The sequence below is a fragment of the Carya illinoinensis genome, chromosome 16, assembly GCF_018687715.1.
Source record: "Carya illinoinensis cultivar Pawnee chromosome 16, C.illinoinensisPawnee_v1, whole genome shotgun sequence".
NCBI classification, from domain to species: Eukaryota; Viridiplantae; Streptophyta; class Magnoliopsida; order Fagales; family Juglandaceae; genus Carya; species Carya illinoinensis.
The window spans coordinates 13,033,453-13,049,671 of NC_056767.1; the positions used below are offsets into that span (position 1 = coordinate 13,033,453).

At 37.8% G+C, this 16,219-nt stretch overlaps 1 protein-coding gene and 1 non-coding gene across 2 annotated transcripts; both read left to right on the plus strand.

Moving 5' to 3' along the window:
* The first annotated feature begins 7,050 nt into the window (after window positions 1-7,050).
* On the plus strand, window positions 7,051-7,158 carry LOC122299989. The gene has a single exon (XR_006239840.1). It is a non-coding gene; the product is annotated as a small nucleolar RNA R71 (small nucleolar RNA).
* Window positions 7,159-14,885: 7,727 nt separating this feature from the next.
* Window positions 14,886-16,028, plus strand: LOC122298828. Its single transcript, XM_043108680.1, has 2 exons — window positions 14,886-15,005; window positions 15,330-16,028. Exons 1-2 carry the CDS (start codon window positions 14,886-14,888, stop codon window positions 16,026-16,028), a joined length of 819 nt encoding a protein of 272 aa, XP_042964614.1.
* Window positions 16,029-16,219: the final 191 nt, after the last annotated feature.

Consider the following 16,219-nt stretch of genomic DNA (forward strand, 5'->3'; position numbering starts at 1 on the left):
AACAAGTTGAGAAGTAAAGAGTTATCTCCTGCTGCTGCGGTCCAGCTATCCTCCATCTGCTGCTGCACGTTCAGTCATCCAAAAAAGAAGGAAGAATGATTCTTTGCTGATCAACGTGATTTGCTCCAGCATGCAGAGTGTGAGCTATCATTGACCTTCCATGTGCAGAAACAAGAAAAGCTTGCCTTCCAGCAACATGTTTTCTGCATTGGTGTGCTGCTGGTCCACGTTTGAGGCTGCATGTGTGCTGTCCATGTGGGTTTGTTCTGCTGCATGTGTCTGAATGAGTGCATTTGATTGTGTTCTGCAACATGGTGTGATTGGCTGGCTATGAGTTGCTGTAACGTGCTGCCCGAGTGATCTGCATGTGCTGGTTTGTTGCATGTTTGCTTACTGATGTGTACATGTGTCCATGCATGCGTGAGTGCTTTCCGACTGATCTTCTTTCTGCTGCTTGGTGTAGTAGCTGCTGCACATGTGATTTTTCTGCAAGTGCTGTGTGAGTATTAGTGCTGTCCGAATGATGCTATGCTACTTTTAGCATGTGTGAGTTTCCAGCGTGTGTGAGTGTCTTTGCTGCATGAAGATCCCATCATCCCGTAGCAAAAATCTGAATTTGCCCTTTTCTTCCATGCGTGACTGCTCCTTTCGGCCTTTGTTTGTATCTTGTCAAGAATGCACCTTTTATGATAATATTTCTCTATACTCAACAGGGTGTCAGCAGCTCATATATGTTTTTCTTTCTAAAAATAATTGCCCTGCAGTGTATAAACATGATATGAGAAGAGTAAAATTGAAATATTTATTTTGACATGAAACAATTGAATTATAACTCTTTTTAAGCACAAACAATATTAGAATTTATCAATTGACTCAAGTATCATAATTTACTACATAATTAAGTACTTAAATCATTTTTGGTTAAATAATTTATTCACTTAAGTAACTTAATCATGCAGTTTTAGCGCTTCATCACACCCCCAACTAGCTTTTTGCTAGACTCTAGCAAATAAAGTGAATGAATTCATGCGAAGGTGAGATTTCCAACTACAATTTCAAAAGAAATTCAAGAATCACATGCCATGAAATAGACTTGTTGAATTTAAGAACACTGGAGATAGATTAATCTGAATTTTGTATCAACTAAGAGATTTATACACAATTTAGTTAATCAACCAAGGGAATTACATGTAACAAAGCTTGCTTTCTTTCAAGTGCATAGAAATGGGGTTAGAATTCCAAGATCGACTACCAAGAGAGATTAACAGTTTCAATCACAACAACCAATCTGAGAAAACCACATAGTCTTACTCTAATTCAAAACCATTGTAGTGGCGGCTTTCACGCTATTACACTTTGAAAGACGCCTACTTCTTTTTTTTGTAAGGACCCCGGTAATAGGCAGCCTTTTCCACTACACAAATGTAATTTTTGTTTTTTTATGTTTTTAGATTTCCTAGTGGGGGAATCGGACCTATGAATGTGCGCCTACCCACACTTTCACAAGTCAGCCCTTACCACTAGTCTACCTAAAGGATTTTTTTTTTTTTTTTGGAATCCCTGGCTTGTCCCTTTTCTCATTTAATTCATTTCAGATCTCTTCCTAAGCCATTAGGATATGGTTCATTAGAGTCTCAAACAATTGAAGTGTAAATCAACCAACAATGACTCAATGTAGTCTTTATAGGCCTTCCAGGTATGTGTTGTGTGTGTTTTAGCAAAACTTTTAACATCTTTCCCTTGGTTTAACAACTAAATAAAATGGATAAATCCCTCTTTTGACATATACTCTTATTTGCACTACATTCCACATGTTCCATGACCTCAACAAATCTTTTTTTTTTTTTTTTTTTTAACTTTCCAGCATGTAAAATTCAAGAATGGGGAATTTAATCTGCTTTCAACTCATTACTAGCACTCCCCAAGGTGGACCAACAAAAGAGTAAGGCATGCAAACAGAAAAATAAATTCTCTTCCACCCCCCAACTAGATTGTAGCATTGTCCTCAATGGTGCAAGAGAAACGAAAGAATTTACACAAAGAGAGCAGTTAAGGGGCAAAACAACTAAAAGAAGAATCGAAAATTCAAAGAAAAACTGAAGGAAAGAGGAAAAGGAAGTACCTGGATAGCTTTGAAAGAAATGCAGCCAAAATAAAAATAAAAACTGAAGAACAAAAGAAAACAATGAAAAGAGATGGATAGATCAAGAACCATCAATTAGGATCAAGCAAATGTAGAGTAGATTCCTCAGGTGCAAAGTTAGAAATAAAAGACTTGAGCCTTTGACCATTAACCTTAAAAATGTTACCATTGAGAGGATTCATTATCTCTATAGCACCATGAGGAAAAACAGTTTGTACCACATAAGGCCCACTCCATCGAGACCTTAACTTACCAGGGAACAAGTGTAACCGAGAGTTGTACAATAACACTTTTTGATTAGGCTCAAAAGTCTTAGGTTGGATGTGTTTGTCATGTAAGTTCTTCATTCTTTCTTTCGACAACTTAGAGTTGTTGTAGGCATCTTTCCTCAACTCATCCAACTCAGACAACTGCAATTTTCTCACACAACCAGCTTTATCAATGTTAAAATTGCATTGCTTAATGGCCCAATACACTCTATGTTCCAACTCTACAGGCAAATGGCAAGCCTTACCATACGCTAGTCTATATGGAGACATGCCCAAAATGGTTTTAAAGGCTGTTCTATAAGCCCACAAGGCATCAGACAATCTCAAAGACCAATCCTTCCTGTTTGGGTTAACTGTTTTTTCAAGAATGTTTTTAATCTCCCTATTTGCTAGTTCAGCTTGTCCATTGGTTTGAGGATGATAGGGAGTAGAGATTTTGTGATGGATACCATACTTCTTCATTAACGCCGAGAAATGCTTGTTACAAAAGTGGGTGCCATTATCACTGATTATAGCTTTAGGCATGCCAAACCTTGCAAAAATGTTTTCTTTTAAAAATTTTAAAACAACTTGATGATCATTAGATTTGCAAGGGACTGCCTCAACCCACTTAGAAACATAGTCAACAACAAGCAAAATGTATAAATAGCCATAAGAAGAAGGAAATGGTTCCATAAAATCTATCCCCCATCAATCAAAAATTTCAATCACTAGTATGGGTTGCATAGGCATCATATTTCTCCTAGTGATTCCTCCTAATTTCTGACAAGGTTCACAAGTTTTACAAAAACTAAAGGCATCCTTGAACATGGTTGGCCAATAAAATCCGCTTTGAAGAATTTTGGCCACTGTTTTGTGGGCTGAAAAATGCCCACCACAAGCTTCCGTATGGCAAAAATTTAAGACACCAGAAATTTCATCATTGGGCACACACTTCCTAATGATTTGATCTGAACAATACTTGAAAAGGTAAGGATCATCATAGAAGAACGACCTCACCTCATGCATGAATTTCCGTATATCTTGAGCACTCCAATGAGGTGGTGTTTGTCCTGTCACCAAGAAATTTACTATATCAGCAAACCAAGGCAAATTTTCAACTAACATAAGATGTTCATCAGGAAAAGAATCAAGAACAGGTGTTGTTTGTTCAGTTTCAGCAACTGTGAGCCTAGACAAATGGTCGGCTACCACATTCTCTACTCCTTTCTTGTCTTTGATGATAATATTGAACTCCTGGAGTAAAAGTATCCATCTAATCAACCTTGGTTTTGCATCTTTCTTTGCCAATAAATACTTGAGAGCTGCATGGTCAGTAAAGATGACTATAGGAGAACCAAAAATATATGCACGAAACTTTTCTAAGGCAAATACCACAGCAAATAATTCTTTTTCAGTAGTAGAATAATTTTTTTGAGCAAAATTCAAAGTTTTACTTGCATAGTAAATGACATAAGGAAGTTTGTTCCTACGCTGTCCAAGAACAGCTCCTATAGCAAAATCACTTGCATCACACATGATTTCAAAAGAAAGTGACCAATCAGGAGGTTGAAGAATAGGAGCAGTGGTTAGCAAAGTTTTAAGCCGACAAAAAGCTTCTTGACACTCGGGTGTCCAATCAAATTTTACATCATTCATCAATAGCTTACATAAAGGCTTAGAAGTAGAGCTAAAGTCTTTGATAAATCTCCTATAAAAACCCACATGCCCAAGAAAAGATCTAATGTCTTTTATTGACTTAGGTGTAGGAAGTTTAGAAATCAACTCAATTTTTGCTCTATCTACTTTAAGTCCTCTAGATGAAACAATATGTCCCAGAACAATGCCCTGTTGTACCATGAAATGACACTTCTCCCAATTAAGTAGCAATTGCTTCTCTTCACACCTGGCCAAAACAACTTGTAAATTGGTTAAACAACTCTCAAATGAATCACCAAATACAGAAAAATCATCCATAAACACTTCTAGGGTATTCTCAATCATGTCACTAAAAATGCTAAGCATGCATCTTTGAAAAGTTGCTGGTGCATTGCATAAACCAAAAGGCATTCTCCTAAAAGTAAAAGTACCAAAAGGACAAGTAAAGGTGGTCTTTTCTTGATCCTCTGGTGCTATTTCTAATTGATAGTACCCGGAGAATCCATCTAAGAAGCAATAAAAAGCATGTCCAGCAACTTTTTCTAACACTTGATCAAGAAAAGGCAAAGGAAAATGATCTTTCCTAGTGGCGGCATTCAACTTCCTATAATCTATACACATGCGCCAACCAATATGAATTTTGGTGGGAATCGATTCATTTTGCTCATTTTTAACAATGGTAAGCCCAGATTTTTTTGGAACTATATGAATAGGACTTACCCACTTGCTATCCGAGATGGGGTAAATGATACCCACATCAAGCAATTTCAACACCTCATTTTTAACCACTTCCTTCATTGTGGGATTCAACCTTCTTTGCATTTCCCTAGAAGGCTTTGCTTCATCTTCTAAATAAATCCTATGGGTACACTCTAAGGGACTTATACCTTTTATATTAGCCATTGTCCACCCAATAGACTTTTTATGCTTCTTAAGGACCTCTAGCAATTTATCTTCTTGTTCACTAGTTAAGTGAGAAGAAATTACCACAGGGAAGGTGCTTTGTGGTCCTAAGAAAGCATACTTCAACTCCAATGGAAGAGGTTTGAAGTCCAAAGTTGGGGATTGCTCCTCTGAAGGCTTGAGGGTTGATGTCAATGGTGGAAGTTGCTCAAATTTTGGCCTCCATGGTGGTGTAACTTGCTGACCTATTGAGGAAACAAAAGATGAGTCATTAACATTATCAAATATTTTCAAATTTTCTTCAAATTCCTGTAAAGAATCAATAAGTTGAAAGTAATGTGTAGAATTTTCATCAATGAAATTTTCCAGCAAATTCACTTCATGAACTTCTTCAACTTCTTGCGGTTGCCTGCAAAGATTAAAAATATTTAGTTCCAAGGTCATATTTCCAAAACTCAACTTTAAAACTCCACTTCTACAATTTATGAGTGCATTAGAAGTAGCCAAGAAGGGTCTTCCTAAGATAACAGGTGCTTGGAAGGTAGAATGAGTAGTCAATTGCTTGTCGAGTACGATAAAGTCTACCGGATAGTAGAATTTGTCTACTTGAACCAAAACATCTTCCACAACACCCCTAGGAATCTTAATAGACCTATCAGCCAACTGCAATGTGATAGAAGTAGATTTCAACTCACCCAATCCAAGCTGTACATAAACATTATAAGGCAATAAGTTCACACTTGAACCTAAGTCTAATAATGCTTGGCCTATTTTTGAGCTCCCTATCATACAAGCTATGGTAGGGGATCCTGGGTCCTTGTATTTGGGAGGAGTGTTGGTTTGGATAATAGCACTAACCTACTCAGTAAGAAAAGCTTTCTTTTGCACATTCAATTTTCTTTTTACGGTGCATAAATCCTTTAAAAATTTAGCATAGGTAGGAATCTGTTGAATAGCATCTAACAATGGTATATTAATCCTAACTTGCTTAAAAATTTCAAGAATTTCAGCGTAATGCTTATATTTGTGCAAAGGGGCTAACCTTTGAGGAAAAGGTGCAAGTGTAGTGCTTGGGACACTTTCAGATTCCAAAGGATCATGTGCCTCATTTTCAGAAGGAGGTTTAGAAGTGTTACCATTCTTTTCTACCTCTTGAGCTGGAATGCCAATCACCTTACCACTTCTCAAGGTTGTAATAGCCTTGACTTGCTTGACATTTGAATCTCCTGCCATACTTTGAAATTGCTGGTTTTGGCCTTGGGGATTAGGCTGAGATTGTGCAGGGAACTTCCCTTTCTCTTGAGCACTCATGGTTGTAGTCAACCTTGTGACTGACCCACGAATCTCAGCAATGGCTTGTGAATTTTGACTGTTGATAGCAGCTTGGCTTTGCATGAATTGCTGAAAATTGGTGGACAGTTGCTGGAAGTTGGTGGATAATTGCTGGAAATTGTCTTCAAGGTTCTTTTTCTGGGCTGGCACCATGTGGTTGGCATATTGAGATGGTCCTGAACCTCCTGGGGTAGTGTATGGTGCAAATTGTGAGGGACCAGCTATATTGGGTGCAGGTAAAGCAGCTTGTTCACCCCTCCAACTGAAGTTAGGGTGATTTCTCCATCCCGAATTGTAAGTGTTGGAGTAAGGACCTGAAAAAGATTTAGCAACCATATTAACATCATTAGATTGATCCAAGAGAACTTCTTCAAAGGCAGGAATGGTCGGGCAATCATTAGTTAATGCCCTTGGTCCTCACAAATATTACAGCTCAAGGTAATCTGAAGTACAACTTGTACTTCATTTACTTTCTTCAGTTCTATGGTTTCTAATTTCTTAGAAATCATAGCTAACCTAGCATTCAAATCATCTACTTCTCTCAGATTATATTTCCCACCCCCTGAAATTGTCCTTGAACTTTCCGACCTATCATGAACATCAGATGTATCCCATGATTGTGCATTTTCAGCTAGATAATCAAAATATTCAAAAGCTTCCTCAGGTTCTTTGTTAAAAAACGCTCCATTACACATGGTCTCCACAAATTGTCTCATTTTTGGTTGCAACCCCTCATAAAAAAAACTAATGACCCTCCAATTCTCATATCCATGATGAGGACATGCATTTAAAAGGTCTTTGAATCGTTCCCAACAATGATAAAATGTTTCCACATCCTTTTGGCCAAAATTCATGATATGTCTTTTCAAGGCATTGGTTCTATGCATGGGAAAAAATTTCTTTAAAAATTCAGTTTGCATTTGTTGCCAAGTCCCAATGGATCTTGGTCTTAAAGAATTCAACCATGTCTTAGCCTTGTCTTTTAAGGAAAATGGAAACAGTTTCAATCTTATGACCTCATCAGTGCATGTTCTATCCACGAATGTGGAACACACTTCTTCAAACTCTTTGATATGCAAATATGGGTTTTCAGATTCCATACCATGAAAGTGTGGTAACAATGGAATCATCCCAGGTTTGAAATTAAAAGCATTTGCATTAATAGGTAAAATGATGCAAGAAGGTGTGCTAGTCCTAACAGGCTGAAGATATTCTCTAAGAGTCCTGTTTGGATTCTCCACTTCCCTATCATGATGCTCATTTTCAGCCATGATGCTAACAGTGTCTGATGATGATTCAACAAAGATGATGCAGAGCTAAAAGATGTCAATGATTCTGTCCTAAACAATCGAGATGTATGGTCTCTAGTCCAACCAGTCATACAAACAGGAGCAGAAAATCAAAGACTATGAAGAATAAACAGAGAGAAGGGAAAAAGATTAGATGTCACCCAGGCTGTGAAGAGGTTCACAGCTCCACAAACGTCCTCTCAACAGTAGAGGAATGCTCTAATAAGCACCAGTTGTCCCCGGCAACAGCGCCAAAAACTTGACTCGGTTTCGAATATGCTTCCAAGTGTAGAAGGGTCAACTTGTATCAAGGATAAGTCCAGGATCGTATTCCACAGGGACAATGGATTTTCAAAGCGTATAAGGGATTTGTGAGTAACAAATGAATCAAGTATGAGAGATAAAAATAGAATTCAAATGCAATGCAAAAAGATAATCGAAATTGAAATTAGAGTTTCTAAAAAGAAAAATAAATTAACGAACACTTGGGTTGGGTTTGAGACTCTTTATTTTGGATTCTAGATAATTTTCTCGATTAATAACCCAATCAAGGCATTGATAATCGGAAGATAAAAAGGTTAAGCTCAAGTTTTTGCAATATTTTCCTAAGGGATTTTCTATATTACTAGCCGAACACACATTAACAAACAAACAAGAGCAAGCCTTGATAATTTTCAAGCTTTTGTTGTGCCTTACGTCAACAACAAAACAAGAGCAAGAGCTGCAATCTATTTTCAATTTAAATCCAACTAGTAACTTAGTGAAATCAACATTCAACCATAAAATATTGCATTAAACTAGAACCCAAAATAAATTAAATCTCATTCCACAACCCAAGTTTCTAGAATTAGCTACACATGATGTTTCTAATAATAAAAATTAATCTAATTAAAGCCATAACAAAATCTGAGAGCAAAAATAAACCCAAAATTAAAATGAGGCTAAACGAAGGAGAAATCACAATACAGGAAAAATAAAACCAAAGAAATAAAAGTCAAAGGAAAAAAAGAAAAGAATGAAAACGGAAATGGAGAGAGTTCCGTCTCCAACGAAAAAGAATCAACCCGAAAACAAAAAAATAAAGAAAGCTGCCGCCCCAGTCTAAGGTCTAAGCGCCTAAATGAAAAAATGAAAATAAAAACCAGCCGCCTCCCCCTTCCAGGTTCTCTCCGGCCTATAAAATGAAAAGTAAACTAAAAACTCTGCCGTCCCTTGAGCTCTAAACTAACAAGAACGAAAAGAAAAAAAATAACCAAGCCACCCAATAAGGTCTGTAACGGGAAGAAATACTGAAAACTCCAACTCTATCAACGCTTAACGGAAAGTAAATTAAAAATTGAAAACTTAAGGCACTCTAATGTAAATGACAGCAAAAGTACCAACAAGAAACTCCAGACGCCGAAAACGAAAAGAGGTCAAGATGCTCCACGCTACAACCGAACAGAAAAACTAAAGACTCAAACTCTTGTTCTGCAAACGCCGAACGAAAAGCAAAAGAAAGCTGAAAGAAAACTACTCTGCTGCTGAACGAGGTCTCTAACCAAAAGCAAAAAAATAAAGTCTGCAAGACAATAAAACCCTGCTGCTTCTCTTAAACGAGAAGAAAAGAAAGAAAACTGAAACTCCAAGCTCCTGCTGCTACCAAACCGAAAGCAAGAAAAAAATGAATGAAGGTAAAAGTCAAGAAAAACAGCAGCCCAAGTCTTGCCCCCTGCTGCTGCCAAACCAAAAACTCCCAGCCGTATAAAACAAGTTGAGAAGTAAAGAGTCATCTCCTGCTGCTGCGGTCCAACTATCCTCCATCTGCTGCTGCACGTTCAGTCATCCAAAAAAGAAGGAAGAATGATTCTTTGCTGATCAACGTGATTTGCTCCAGCATGCAGAGTGTGAGCTATCATTGACCTTCCATGTGCAGAAACAAGAAAAGCTTGCCTTCCAGCAACATGTTTTCTGCATTGGTGTGCTGCTGGTCCATGTTTGAGGCTGCATGTGTGCTGTCCATGTGGGTTTGTTCTGCTGCATGTGTCCGAATGAGTGCATTTGATTGTGTTCTGCAACATGGTGTGATTGGCTGGCTATGAGTTGCTGTAACGTGCTGCCCGAGTGATCTGCATGTGCTGGTTTGTTGCATGTTTGCTTACTGATGTGTACATGTGTGCATGCATGCGTGAGTGCTGTCTGAATGATCTTCTTTCTGCTGCTTGGTGTAGTAGCTGCTGCACATGTGATTTTTCTGCAAGTGTTGTGTGAGTATTAGTGTTGTCCGAATGATGCTCTGCTACTTTTAGCATGTGTGAGTTTCCAGCATGTGTGAGTGTCTTTGCTGCATGAAGATCCCATCATCCCGTAGCAAAAATCTGAATTTGCCCTTTTCTTCCATGCGTGACTGCTCCTTTCGGCCTTTGTTTGTATCTTGTCAAGAATGCACCTTTTATGATAATATTTCTCTATACTCAACAGGGTGTCAGCAGCTCATATATGTTTTTCTTTCTAAAAATAATTGCCCTGCAGTGTATAAACATGATATGAGAAGAGTAAAATTGAAATATTTATTTTGACATGAAACAATTGAATTATAACTCTTTTTAAGCACAAACAATATTAGAATTTATCAATTGACTCAGGTATCATAATCTACTACATAATTAAGTACTTAAATCATTTTTGGTTAAATAATTTATTCACTTAAGTAAGTTAATCATGCAGTTTTAGCGCTTCATCACTGCACAAAGATACATCCCCATAAACACCCAAATATTTTATGAGTGGTATGTTTTTCATCTCGGTGCTGTCAAATTTTGACTTCCAATTCGTAGCAACCAATAGTAAAATCTCTAAATACACATCCTCGGTGACTCCTACAACAAGATTAAAACTCTTGATGCACTTGGCATACCATTCATTGTTGACTAGTTCTACTCCTAAGAAGCTCAATATGTGATCATACTCCCCTTTATCAAATGAAGAACTCAGTATATACTTTCCATGGGATGAGAGATTGAGCAAGCTCACCCCTTGCTTCTCTGCCTGTTCCAAAATGTTCCAAAAATCAGGCATAAGCCTACCGACTTTGCATGGTTTATGAAAGAACTTCTGCGGCGTGTATGACTCACTTGGGACAATATTTTCTTGATCAAGCTTTTCCTTGGATTGAATTCCTCACTTTGTTCAACTCTTGATAAGAAGAGCAATTGATAGGAATGAACCTGAACATGGGAGCCAAATATAATGGTGGAATGTTATGATCAGAAGTTCGAACAAGGGAGACAAAAGCATCAATAAAAGCAGAGGAAACACAGTCAAGAATCCCTTGGTTCCACTTACTGTCTAAGAGAATTGTTTCCCGTGATGATGCAAGAAGAAAATCTGCCTAAATTATAAAGGGAAAGTTAGTAATCATCTCTGTGGGTAGAAATGCATAGATCCCAGGAGAACTAGTTCCTCTGTTGAGATGCTCTCCAAATGGAAAAGCCAATTTGATCACTAACTCTTTCTGTGACGCCCCCAACTCTCACGTACGGACACGTGGAAATCGAGGCATCGGGATGATGACAACACGGGTCACACGTCCCATCGCGAAGTGCCAAGTGTGTGTACATGCAACAAGTGTACAATACAATCACGCAGCGGATAATAAAAGTCTTATAACTAAGTACCATAATTTTTTGTTTAAATACAAACTCGTTTAAATCACACATAATAAAATATTACAAGTCTCAAATATTGTTTCAAAAGCCAAATTACAAGACATAAAAGCTAGCAGAGATAATTTTTGACATAAACGACTCCAAATCAAAACTCTGGCAGAGCCGCCTCCTCGGGCTCAGCCTCCTCCTCCTCCTCAACATCTGCATCAAAGTCTACGGTACCAAAATGGTGCCGCAAGTAAGTAATAATCCAAACGCCACAAGATAAAAATATATTAAACTCAACAATATGCATGAAAGAATGCCAAATGCACACGTCCCATAAATCCACATTTTTTTCCACACACGCCAAAAAAATCTCATTTTGGCTTAAAACATATCCTTTAAAACCAGACCTTGCCATTATCCCAGATAATGATCCAAACCAAGAAAACCACCATTTTCTCAGAAAATGGATCACAATATCCTCATACAAAACCTCGCCATTTTCCCAGAAAATGGCCCGTATCTAGTATCCAAAATCAGTTCCAAATTAATGCATGCACCATGATCTCCCCTAGGGATCATCCGCACACTATGGCTCCTGTGCCACACCATAGGTAACAACTATGCAAGTGACACCGAAATGAGCGATGCCCAGTCTCACGCCCAGCGCGTACCTGGACCAGGCCATCCTCTAGTCCCCACCAGCCTAGGGACCATGGAGTCGACATGACAGCGTTACCGTATCGTGCAATCCGGTCATCGCCCAGCGACAACCCAGGGGATTTCACTCAGTATTATCTACTCTCGAGTGACCAGAGGAGCTCCACCGAGATAATACCCCATCCCGGCTTGGGGTTGTGATACGCACGCACCCGAAAATCCATTTACACTGATAAAACCAGTTTTTCTCGATTTAATACATGCACATGAATGCACCATGCAATGCACATCTCAAGACACAATTTATCCAACAAATCCCAACATCAACAATAACCAAACAACTCCGTTCTCAAATCCATCCGACCCCCGACTCCTCGGACTCAGTCCGGAATAACCAACCAGTCAAAGAATTTATTGTAAAAGCAATAATATATTTAAATCTAAAATAGAGTTTAAAAAATACTTACAGCACTATATAATAATTTTTGAATGATCAAGAGGCTGCAAACGGCAAAGAAAAAGCACCGTAACAGTGTAAAATACACTGTGGCCGTGGGTTGTAAAATACCCACTTTTGAATGGGGACAAACCAAGACTTGAGATTGATAGGTAATGGCTTAGAGGTGTTTATGAAGCTAGTGGAAGTGAGAGTTGGCCATGGGTGGCGGAGGAAATGGCGGTGGAAGAGAAAAACGGCCAAAACGAAGATGAGCTCGTGGGGGCTACTCTAGCAACGGATCGGAGCTGGAAATAGGTGGTTTAGGACGGCAAGAGATCAGTGATAAAGTGGTGAAGAGGTGGTGGCCGGAGGTGGAACGACAGCAGTGAAATGGGAGAAAAACCGTGCGGCTTGGAGGAGCCCACGGTGGCTAACGGCGGCACGGAAAGGATTGGAATTTGGTGGGGAGGTGTGCCAGCCGGAGGGGAAGAGAACTGGGTGGGTGGTGCAGGTCGCCAGCGAACGGCGGCACTGGGTGGCTGAAGGAAATGGCAAAAATGAAGGGGGAGAGAGACGCGCGCAGAAAGGAGAGAACCGGAGGAGAAAAAGAAGAAAAATAAAGAAAAAGAGAAAGAAAAAAGAAAGGAAAAAAAGAAATGATGGGGAAAAGAAATGAGGTCCAATCCTCACTTTTGGAGTCCAAAAACTTATCCGACAAAAACAACTTGAAAAGCTATAAAACGAACAAAATAATTTAAACACCACATCAAGCTAAAATATAGTAAATAACTAGTAAAAACTAACAACATAATTTTAAATCTAAAAGCAAACTAAAATAAATTACACAGCAATTTAAACTCAAAACGATAATTAATGTTAAGAAAGCTCTACAAAATAAATTTCACAGTTAAGTAAATCCAATTAAATATGATAATTTAAAATAAAAAAACCAATATTTTAATTAAATTGAAATACTCCTTCAGTGAAAATATATGTAAAAACGGGGTATCACACTTTCCACTTTGTTTTCATGTCTTACAGGGAACTTTTGCTTCCACATATAGTAGCTACATTCTTCATCAATCCCATTATTCTTTCTCTCAGCGGAAAGATGGAATGTGGAGGACTCAGCATCAATGTTCTTCCTCATCACAAAGTTAGTCTCGCTTGTAATAGCAATTGCACTAACGGTATTGAGCTTAGGATTCTTATTATGTTCCCTGACTGAGAGTCGCTTTAACTTTGTTAGGAATAAAAGAACTTCAAGTAAACGCTTGAGAGCTACTATTTCACAGGATTGACCTGATCAGGCTTCAAAGGTAAGACAATTGTTGTTGTAGGAGGATATTTTTGGGAACCATATATTTGTTGTATATCAGAAAGTCTTGGGTTCTCCTCCACCCATTCTAGAACTATGTACCCAAGGTTGCAATGTGGGCAAGGCTCTTCGTTGAATCGTATCTGATACCCACTGCTGAATATGTATGGTTGAGCAGTAATGAGAAATACACTTTTGAACCCAATTCCTGCATTTTTAACTATATTGAAATTTAATTAGAGATAAAAGAATGTACATATCCTTCCCATTCTCATAGATCAGTTAAAAATAGAAAAGGAAAGAAAATACATGATGCATTACAGTATATGAAGAATATAGCTCATAATTAATTCACAGTAATCAAGGTTCATATGTTATATATCATGGCACATATCAAGTAATTTCTTGAGCATTGAGAGAGAGAGAGAGAGAGAACTATTAAGAAATAAGCTTGTAATTTCTAGATGTTACACTTTGAACACTTTTGAAAGAAATAAGCTACTAATTTCAAGCAACTATTGTAATCATCTTTCATATGACTGCTTTCTAGGAGATGTTACTAATTACTTCCCAAACATATTAAATTTCATGTAACCATTTATAATCAGTTAAAAAACTATATGTAAAAGTTGTTGCTTTTGTGCATCAAAAGGATTAGAGATGTTGATAAATCTAACAAGTGCATGCATTATTGCTAAACCCAGTGTAAGAGGTAGGCCAAGATTGAGATAACTTGTCAGCTATAATACTTTTAGTTACTAAAATAAAAGAAACAAAACAAAACCTCATCAAAGTAACATCACATGATTCTCAAACGTATGCATGATAATTTACATTAATAGATCTATCAAGATGGGTGATCAAAATTGGGTAACTCATAGTAATAAATAGTTGTTTTAAGGGGGTTAATTTATCTATCATGCATGGTTTAGATCATCATGTGTACATGTTTAAGAAATATTGGTGGAAGCAGTTCAGTTCGAAAGATTATATACTATATGAAAAATGATCATTTGTGACGCAAGAATGACTATTTGCCACCAAAATAGACTCATTTTGACAAAAAAAAAAAAAAATCATTTTCGCAAAAAATAACTGAACCATTTTCTTGTAGTAAATATATATATATACACATACACATATGTGTGTGAAATTCAGTACTTATTTTTGTTAAAGTATCTACTGCAACCACATCAGATCCCTCAAGCTCCAGCTCTGCAAATCATGCACACAATGAGTGTCCAAGAAGTATCATTACCAATATGGCAAGAGCAGCTCTTCAAGATCATGACAGCAAGCCTCCAAACAAGAATCCTTGCAAATATGGAAGCTCACACTTAAGGCAAGCCTTTGCAAGAATCATGGATCCTACAAAATCTGCTGTATAACTCCCATTGATTCAACAAATCAATCTTATTTATGTTAATTGTATCATTTGCTACCTTGTACGGAAAATCATGTTTATCTCTCAAGATTGTATCTTTTGATTCTTTCATTGACTTGTACTACCTATATAATGAATACACAATATACTAGTTTGGTGTGTTGGCCAAACCTATTTTTTTGCAATTTTGTTCATGGTATTAGAGCCAGGTTCAATGGCTTCTCCAAATACTAATTTTGTTGCTCCTCTTGTTTTTCCATCCTTTACCCAATTAACTGGGGTTAAACTTGATGGAAACAACTACTTATAATGGCTATCTCAGCCGGTTCCTGTTATGAGAAGTCATGACATAATGGGCATTGTGGATGGTTCTGAATCATGCCCTACCACTTTGATCTCTGATTCTCGAGGCAAAGAGGTTCCTAATTCAGCTTATGCTCTATGGATAAAGAAGGACCAATTCCTTCTCGAATGGATCAATATGACCCTATTTGAATCAGTGCTTTCCACAGTTTATGGATTGCAAACTTCTCACCAAGTGTGGATTGCCCTTGCCAGTCGATTTGCATCACAGTCTAGATCTCATGTCTCTCACATAAAGAGACAATTGCAGTCCCTTTTTCAAGACACCAAATCATGTTCTGAATACCTGCAAAGTGCTAAAGTTCTAGCAGACCAACTTGTTGCAATTAGTGGCCTTAATCCTTCCTTCAATGGATTTATCACTTCTTTCTCTCTTGCAACAAGAAACAATCCTATAACATTTCTTGACTTTCAAGATGAGTTACATAGTCATGAAATGCTCCTCAAACAACAAACTCCTCCTATTCCAACAAACTTTGCTCTATTTATGCCAAATTCCAACTCCTCACAACAAAACATATTTTCCTTACGTAATGGAGCACCCCACTTCCACAAGAAAGGCAAAAATCCTAAAACATACAATTACCCTCCAAGAAATGGGCCCTTTAAGCCCTCTGCAGATTCAGCACCTAAGCCACCACAGCAAAACAATGCTTAAAACTTCAGCAACACTAGTAAGCCATCCTGTCAAATTTGTAAAAAAACTAGCCATAAAACTATTGATTACTTTCATAGGATGGATTATTCCTATCAAGGAAGGCATCTCCTTTCTAGCTTACTGCCATGGTGGCTCACACCAATCAAGCATTAAAAGAACAACCTTGGTATGTTGATAGTGGTGCCAATGCG

Coding starts and splice junctions, on each gene's coding strand:
- LOC122298828 (XM_043108680.1), top strand. CDS start 14,886: ATGGCAAGAGCAGCTCTTCAAGATCATGACAGCAAGCCTCCAAACAAG. Junction 15,006..15,329: donor TGGATCCTACAAAATCTGCT/GTATAACTCCCA, acceptor TGGCTATCTCAG/CCGGTTCCTGTTATGAGAAG.